We start from the raw sequence: 9,155 nt of genomic DNA, 5'->3' as shown, positions 1-9,155 counted from the left end.
ATACACCACCAAAAACCAATTTACGATCTAAAGAATGAAGGTAAAAAACATTTGAATTACTTCAGGAATATGGACTGCATCAGTCGTACCAACCATATCATTAACCTTAAAAACGTAAAATACAGTGATATGTAACCAAAAAGCAGCTCCGTACATTTTTTAACATTTTTATAAGAAAAATGTTGGTTATTGAAGTGAAAAGTGTTAAAGAAGGACGAATGAGGTGTAAAGGTGACCTAGTGAATAAATGCATGTGTTTTTAAATAGTTTATTTAGTGAAAAAGAAGGCTGAAAAGTTGCCCTTTTCTGAACTTTGAAGGGCCGTAACTTTTTAAATAAGGGAGAGCGCCGCTTTTTTCTTTCGGATTCGTAATCTACGCATCAAAATACGTAAGTACAGTCAAAAATTTTTTCAAAATCGCCGGGTGTCCGCATAACGAAAATTTACCCAATATTGAAATTACCCTGACGTTTTGTACTACTAAAAAGACACTTAGCCAGAAATTTATTTGGTTTACCCTAAGATTCCTAGAAACCCTGGTGTTGGTAACGCTTAGATTTTGTTTTGAACTTTTTGAAGGAACCACCTGTTGCTTTTAACAACACTTACGAGAGTTTTCCCAAGATGGCGCTATTCTGAACTGTTCGAGTCCCCGCTGAGTCAGTCAAATTAATTATTATCTGTCATTGTCAAAAAGAATTTTCAACTTTTGGTATTTTGAAATTGATATTTTTTGTCATCCCAATCTTTACATTACATTACATTTTTTATTATAGTTTTCGTTCGTTAGTTCTCAGTTATTTTAGTTTGGATACATTTTTCAGTAGTAATAAATGTGTGGACAGTGTAAAAATTCGAGTAATCATCTGTATTCAGTGCCAAAGGTAAATGAAACATTTTATAATTACTGTCAATCCACCACGGATAAACTAAGTTTGTATCAGCCTACACCAAAAACCAACTTTATATTTTGAATAATCCTTCACCCTTTCAAATCCACCTTCTGCTACTAGAGTATCATTATTTTCTTAATCATAATATCAAATTGAAAATAAACATTTACTTATGATTTTTTTAAATTTTTTTAAATACAACTCAATACCTAGTTGCAAGAAAAGTCTACTCATAGAATCATAGATACCTACAGATGAATATTACAGTATGCAGATAGATTTATTGCATTTCTACAGAATTATTATGAGAAGTAGGTAAGTTTACAGTTACATGAAATTTAACATCCATTTAAAATATCATGATATTAATATCAGCATAAAATTTAAAACAAATAAAAAATTAAATCTATATCAACAATTAATAAATCATAGATTAAGTTTGAAAATCACTGACTGAGTAGGGCTCCATGTCAAACAAATAGTTCCCCAAGCCTAACAGAATGTTGTATATTTTTGAAATCTTGTGAAAAATTATTGTAGAACTCGAGGGTGTTGTTGTACTGTGGACTTGTATAAAAAAAAATTATTGGGTGGTTAAAAGACTACTCATGTATGATGAGAAACCTAATGCTCTCTTAAATATATACTCGTAGTAATTGTTAGCATATAGAATTCCAAGCAACCAAACAGTATGCTCTTTTAACTTTACTTGTTCTCAATTGGTGATTTGAATGGTTTTATTTGTGCATTGTACCTGATCGAAACTGTAATTTATAGGATGAAAACAAGAGGAAACTGTGGATGGATGCTGTTAGGAAATATCTGCCTGATGGTGCTTTTATTTGCTCAAAGCATTTTCCCATCCATTTCATTGGTGAGAAAAAACTATTGAAGGGTGCCAAACCATCATGCATGTGAGTATTCAGTTTCTACAGCACTACCTATAAATCCTATCAAAGATTTGTATATTTTTTCAAGGTGCACTTATAGAGAAGTACTTAATTGTACGAATTTCAAGAAAACGTGCACCATTTCCAGAACCAGTTTACTAATAATTTCTATAGTTGGAAAGTATCCGTTGAATAAGGTATCAAAAGCAAATTTGATCACATACAAATCAAGAGAGAACACTTGGTGTTATCAAAATGATAAATATCAAATTATTCATATATGAAATGATAAATAACCCATTCTAGCTTTACCTATCTACAAAAAAAGGTTCTTTTCAACCGGCTGTTCTCTAACGGTAACCCTGAGAAGTTCGCAGTTGGAAACAAACACTCTATGCCATTCATTTCTCTTGAAGATAAAAGATTGTTGTTGTTTTCAGTTCAACTCAAGCATATCAATGTCCTTTTACAAATTTCATATAAGGCTCATAACGGACTTTAAAGAAAGTTATTGATAACATAATATGAGAAGAGATATTTATTTAACAATTATTTAATTGAATCATGTTGAAAAAGGGATATGTCACAAATTGTCTGAATGTGTGGAGTTTAGTTATATCATTTCATATTATTTTTCATTTCAATGATCGCAGCTGCTGTTTTGTTCAATATTTTACATCATATTTTCCCTTCATACCTTTCATAAAAGTACATCATTATTCAATACGGGCTAATAGATGCTAATATAATAAAAGGTGATAGTGGAAGAAAGTTGAACAACATTTTCTACAAATGCCTGATTCACAGAAAATTAACTTCATTAACTTCACCCTGTATTTCCTGATATTTCATATTTGTCAATATCTGTGTAAGCATCCTGCTTACACATGAAAATAATAAATACGATATCATTATTATAAACAGCCTCTTCTGAGAACATAATCAAAAAGAGGTGTATCTTATGAGCCGCGTTTACACCGGAGTTAATAACATTAGTTGTTAACATTTTTGTTAACAACTGATGTTAAAAACAAAAGTCATTAACATTTGTTGTTAACATTTTCTTTTGGCTGCTAGTTTTGTTAACAACAAATGTTAAAAGTCCGCCATCTTATTAATCAACGCTCATGCACAGCCAGCCGTAGAGCTTGGCCAATTTCTGTCCAAGCATAGTTTTTTATGTTTCTATCTTTAAAATCAGCATTGGCTGGGTCCCACAACACTGGGCGCTCGCGATATAGATCTATCAAATTGATAACTTGCTCCTGATTCCATTCACTTTCCATAATTTTAGAAATAAACAAAACACTTCACGTCAACAATAAACTCAGTCTGTCTCCACGTGTTTCGTCCGCTGCTGTAGTTGGTACTGAGGGGGTGAGGGGCTACTGGCCCGCTCTGTGTAACAGGATGCCGGGCGAGGGGGTAGTGGGGGAAGAGAGGAACCTGTTGGTAACAAAAGTTAACGCGCTAAAAGAGGCTTTTAACTTTTGTTGTTAACATTTGTTAAAAACAAAACACATTTCCTTTGATCTTTACCGACTCTTGATGGTTAACATAAATCTTGTTGACAACATGGAATTTTCTGTTAACAACACGAGTTGTTAACTTTTGTTAAGAGAAATTTTTTGGCGATTCAGTTAAGTTAATAACTTTTTGTTAAAAACTCGTGTTGTTAACTCCGGTGTAAACGCGGCTTTAGAATCTTTCTTGTGAGACGGGAATAATGAAATGCCAGTAGGTATAAAAAAAATTAATGGAAAAGTTGTTATCGAACAAAGGGTTATATTTAGGTATACATGCTAAGAATCGCACGTTAAAAGGTAAGATTTCGTTAATCCCTGTTCGCACAAGTTTCGACTTCTGAGGGCTGCCGTTTGTAGGGGAACGACAGCTGGGTAACAGAAAAACAAATTTTAACAAATATCATTTTAGTCTTTTGTCCATGTTTATTTACAGGGATCTCAATTTATTCATTTGTATATAGGTGAACCCCAATTTTTGTTTACAATAAATTATATAACAAAGACAGCTTGTACTGTAACCACTTATACTACTACTAGTATAATTATTATAGACACATTTATGTGTGTTGAATGAAGGACAATCAAAGTAATGAAAAACATTTACACGAGCAAAGAGTGAGATTCTTAAAAATATTTTCATTATTACAGAAGAAATTGATTTTATCAGAGTAGTTATTTTCAAGTCTCAACATTTCAGATAAAGGAGAATGATACCAATAGTTAGTTAAGTGATATGGTGTAATAAATAGCTTTATTTGTCTAATGGACCTCCATGGAACGTTGGAAGTTATAAGGGAGAGAATTTCTGGACAATCAATGAAACCAGATATAATTTTGAATAGATAAAATAATGATTTAGTGTAACTTCGATTCTGAAACCAACATGAAATATTTCTAAAATCGAACTGAATGTATAAACCCATCCTGTATAATTTCGTAATAGTTAGTTTCCTGGCTTTGCCCTGATCATTTTCAGTAAAAATATTTGACTGCAACTGAGACAATCATATTCAGTTGCGTTGATGAAGTAATCTTAGAGAATAAAGTTGATACTGAAATTAGTTTCAATGAATATCTTATGAGGAGTACTTCGTCAACGCCGCTGACTGTCGTAGTTGCAGTTGAAACGTTTGGAGTTTACCAAAGAAGACAACAGCAAAACCCGAAAACCAACCAAAACATTGAAGTCAGTCATGAAATCATACTACATGAGCTATTGAAAATTGTTGATGAAGGATGCTGAAATTTTCCCAGATTCAAAGATTGATTTTCATTTTTTTATAACTGGTTTTATTTTTCAGTTTGCAGTTGGATTATCCAGTGGAAAAAACTCCGTTTGAAACATGAACAACTGAAATACTTGAATTCCTATATTTAGTTCTGTGATCAGTTTTTTCAAAGAATATTTGATAAAGCTTCTGCCAAATATCTGATAAGGATTGTGTGATTATTTATATAGTTTTATTAATTTAATTAAATAACATTTATTGATCTAAAGGGTAAAACATGTTTTAGACAAGTAAATTGATGGATATATAGCCGTTACTATGTGGTAGAAGATCATCATGAAAAATTTAGATTTTAGACAAGTTCTATTGTGAAATTGACGTGATAGTCATTTTTAAAATAAAAATAGGTATTTTGATATTTTTTATTTCTCAGTGAAACCGCTCCTGAACTTCCACTAAACGTTTTTCCTAGTCCATCCTGTAGTATTCTACCCGATTCACACTCTGTCACAAAACATCAATTGGCAAATTCTAGCAGTATTCAATCATTTGGAGGTGATAATGTTCATATATCCATAACAATTCCAGTCAACTTTGTTGATATCATTTTCAGCATTTTTGGGATGATGAGAGCTGCAGGTGGATGCAATACTCATCCCGAGTCAATTCAAGTTGGACAAATATTCCGCCTAATGTCCCTCTATTCTCTGATAAAACCGCCCAGGGAAAGTAATGTTAGTGGAGGAGAAATGATGAAAAATCCCTTCTTCATATTGGAGATCTGAAAGAAAAACAGCAAAAATTTATATTCTATATTGAAATAGAAGAAACTATCTCCAAAATTGAAGAGGACTTCTCAGGTATTGATGAAGCTTTTGCTTATTTCTGTGAATATGTCATAATTGATGATCACATTGTTTGAAAAAAAGAACTCTTTTACACGCTCAATGTAAAAGGTTGTAGTAAGCAATTAAAGTATATCAGAAGACATTTTGTATTTGTATTCTAAAAGACACTAAACTACTTTCATGCAGTCTGCAGAAATTCAACCATGGTGTTCTCTGAACATTACGGTATTTTACTTTTCGTGGAAACCTGAATATAAAAGAAATCCCATCACAAGGAAACTGGGAAGTTAATTTACCACTGGTAAGGATATTAAATACAATTTCACCTCAGACTGATAAAAAACTAACTTAACTTTTGAACGGTTTGACGTAGAAACATGAAAAAAACGTTTGGGGGCTATTACCGATACTATTTTTTGAAAAAAAAAACACTGTGATTGCTCGATAGATGACTGGGGGAGGACTTCAACTTTTTTCAAAATTTTAATTGGCATGGGGGTCAAGTGTCAAATTGGTCTATCAGTGATGACCTGCACATGCAATCATAGCAAAAAATATGACTCAATGAAATCAAATTAAAATAATAATAATGGAAGATATTTGAATTAAACTTTGTTCAATTTATGCTGGAACTGTAAATTTCAATAATTATAAATACAGAAATCTTATACTTTAATATACTTTTACAGACAATAAATAGTTCACATTCTTTCTGAACCAAAGAAGTTATTCAATACATCTGATGATCAACGGAAGGTAATTGACCATCTTACATCTATTGTAAATTAATAAATTTTGCCTTGTAATTTCTCTCGTTATTTGCAGAACCCAAAGGCTTGCATGACGAGTTCAAGGTGGGACTGTAGTGCTATTTCTCTTGAGTGATTTTGTGTACTTAACAAGATGTGTATGTATAAGAAAATCAATGTCCTGATTCATGAGTAGAACTGCTAGGTGGGATACACTTACATCCATAGTCACTATGAGTAGATGTATTTTGGTTGAATATCTATTAGAAAACAGCTGTGTTATTACATTGTTCTTCGTATATAAACCGCTTATTCCAAATTTTATGCATCAATGAGGAAACTTTTTTTATTATTAATTTAAAAAATCCGGTTAAAAGTTGGTGCTTATTAAAATGATCTCTTAACAGGTAATCGAAAAGTTCGACAAAGAATTAACTGGGAATATTTCTTTGTAATTCAGTGAATTATTCAGTTGTTTTTCCATTCCAATACCATACTAAAAACATGTATTCAAGTATATTTTCTTTATACTTACCACCTGCCACCTGTTTTGCGGAATTCGTTCCGATAAACAACCAATATCAACTACATAATAACATCTGCCAACATTTCTTGAGTTGAAATATCAAAAAATTACACGAAATTTCTTCAAAACTTTGCTTGGGTTGAAACTTCAACTAATAATTCACCAGAACTTGGACACTTATCTTTCAATTTAATAGGTACTGACAATTCGTCAATAACACTTAAAACACAAAAAATTCATTAACTCACTTTTTAAGTTATCCTAAAAGCACAGTAGGTATGAAAAATTAATGTGGAATTAAATATAAATACAAATACACCCTGTGTGATCTTATGATTACAGTTTACTGTAATGACTGCTTGCGCCATCTGAAACGGCGTAAACGGCGTTGATCTCTGCTAATCAAGTTAGCCATAAATCCCTCATTTTACCCCAAACTTTTGCAGGTATGAGTAGATGCACCAGGGTTTTTAGACATCTTAGTTTACCCCATGGTTGTAAGAGGTGGAAAACGCAACCCATAAAATTTATTTCCAAAGTAACTTTTTGTCTTATTATTTGTTTACCATTTAAAAATTTATTTCCGATAGCCTGTTTCATTCTAAACAAAAAATGTCTCTTGTGTTTTTTGCCCAAAATAAACCAGTTTGCAGCAAAAAATTATTTTACGAACAACTACAGAGATACATCGTCTTAAATGCGAAAATACGAAACTAATCTATCTAGTAGGTCGCTATTAACGATAGTGACAATCAAATTGGTATGACGCTGTCAGTTTGTGAATTTTCGAAATTGAATTAATACTAATTGTGTGTTGTTGTTATGTTCTTAATTTGTTAATTTAATAATTCACTTGTTATTAAAATGGCATATGAGGAAATGGCTGATATGCATTACGTTTACGGTCTGTCGCAGGCGAATGAGTTAGAAGCTTCTAGAAGATATGCTGAAATGAATCTTCAATATTTGCTCGACTTCATCAACGATTAGGGGAATATGGTTCATTCGACAAAAGAACGCAGGATTGTGGTCGCCATCGAGAAGTACGAACACCACAGCTTGAGGAAGCAGTACTTAATTTGATTGAAGAACAACCTACTACCGGTACTAGAAAGATTGCTTTCCAGCTAAATGTTGATCATATGACGGTATTTCGAATTTTAAAGGAACAACTCTTATACTCTTACCATCTGCAACGAGTACAGGCACTGTTACCGCGAGACTTTCCGAACCGTCTTGAATTTTGCAATTGGATGCTGGAAATGATTAGAAGAAATTGTGACTTTCTGAAGACGATAGAATTCACAGACGAATGTAGTTTTTCTCTGTAGTTGTTCGTAAAATAATTTTTTGCTGCGAACTGGTTTATTTTGGGTAAAAAAACCAAGAGACATTTTTTGTTTAGAATAAAACAGGCTATCGGAAATACATTTTTAAATGGTAAACAAATAATAAGACAAAAAGTTACATTGGAAATAAATTTTTAGGGGTTGCGTTTTCCACCCCTTACAACCATGCGGTAAACCAAATAAACTACTGGCTAAGTGTCTTTTTGGAAGTACAAAACGTCAGGTTAATTTCAATATTGTAACTTTTTCAGTGCTTGTGAAAAAAATTGTTATACAAATTTTATGTACCCCCTGTAACTGAATAAATGTAAAACATTTAAGTAAGTGATTCCTCATCGAAAAAAAGATAGGATCTTTTATACAGTGTGGTCCAACGAAAACTTAACACCTCGAGTTTCCGGCGTTAACATGAAAATGTGGAAAATCGCTCGAACCCGTCAATTGCTGATTCGAGGGGGAACAACTTTTCCGCTGTTTTCATCCCCGTGACTTCAACCCCCTAACGGGGGTGAGCACAACCCCTTGATTTTGAATAGGGATGAGGGGTGTTGAGATACCTCATTTTGAAGATCTTATCGTGTACTATCTGCCCGTAAAATTTCACTTCAAAATATCCATCGATAATGAAATAACAGCGAAAATAGTGAAAGAGGCAATATGGAATTTATCTCGAGAATATTATTCGTATCCGACGCATTTCAAAGGTATTGAGTGGTTAATTTTTTGTCCAAAAAAGTAGACGGACCTTGTTTTTGTACCTTAGTCTATCGTGAATTGTTAAGAACGGTACAAGTGTGTACAAGCGATTGTAAATTTGTAGTGGAATTAAAATGGTGTATTCCGTAGAAGAAAGGGTGGAAATGATAAAATTATTTTTCCGAAATAACGACTCTGCGCGCACAACAGCGGCTTTATTTAACGAACGACATCCTGGAAAAAATGTATCCGCTGCTTACGTTGTGCAACTGGTTGCCAAATTTGACGCTACTGGGTCAGTTGGAAACAAAAAGAGGGTGCATGAAAGAGACGAAGCGAGGGACGTGGCTGTCTTAGGTCATATAGCAATGGATCCGACCGTTAGTACTAGGAAATTGTCCGAGGTATCTGGTGTTTCACGCACAACAATCATGAGAATCCTGAAACA

The 9,155-nt window shown here is 33.0% G+C and overlaps 1 protein-coding gene and 1 long non-coding RNA gene across 4 annotated transcripts; one reads left to right on the top strand and one right to left on the bottom strand.

The window, feature by feature from the left end:
• Positions 1 to 508: 508 nt before the first annotated feature.
• LOC141483570 (uncharacterized) lies at positions 509 to 6,446 on the top strand. 3 transcript variants are annotated; one of them, XM_074178286.1, is made up of 4 exons: positions 515 to 885; positions 1,672 to 1,808; positions 4,973 to 5,094; positions 5,153 to 6,443. In XM_074178286.1, exons 1-4 carry the CDS (start codon positions 835 to 837, stop codon positions 5,164 to 5,166), a joined length of 324 nt encoding a protein of 107 aa, XP_074034387.1. In that variant the 5' UTR covers positions 515 to 834; the 3' UTR covers positions 5,167 to 6,443. The 3 variants fall into 3 exon arrangements, with proteins under 3 accessions (XP_074034386.1, XP_074034387.1, XP_074034388.1); XM_074178285.1 differs by having other exon boundaries at positions 509 to 885; positions 4,973 to 6,446; XM_074178287.1 differs by lacking the exons at positions 4,973 to 5,094; positions 5,153 to 6,443 and adding an exon at positions 4,612 to 4,957 and having other exon boundaries at positions 685 to 885.
• Positions 4,716 to 7,194, bottom strand: LOC141483571 (uncharacterized). Its single transcript, XR_012466160.1, has 2 exons — positions 6,672 to 7,194; positions 4,716 to 5,320 (listed from the first exon to the last, which is right to left on the bottom strand). It is a non-coding gene; the product is annotated as an uncharacterized lncRNA (long non-coding RNA).
• Positions 7,195 to 9,155: the final 1,961 nt, after the last annotated feature.

The sequence above is a fragment of the Leptinotarsa decemlineata genome, unplaced genomic scaffold (genome assembly GCF_025532065.1).
Source record: "Leptinotarsa decemlineata unplaced genomic scaffold, Ldec_3_MD MMD2_tig00003736_RagTag_RagTag, whole genome shotgun sequence".
Lineage (NCBI taxonomy): Eukaryota > Metazoa > Arthropoda > Insecta > Coleoptera > Chrysomelidae > Leptinotarsa > Leptinotarsa decemlineata.
Note: the sequence above shows the minus strand (reverse complement) of the source record. Positions and strands in the feature narration are given on the sequence as shown.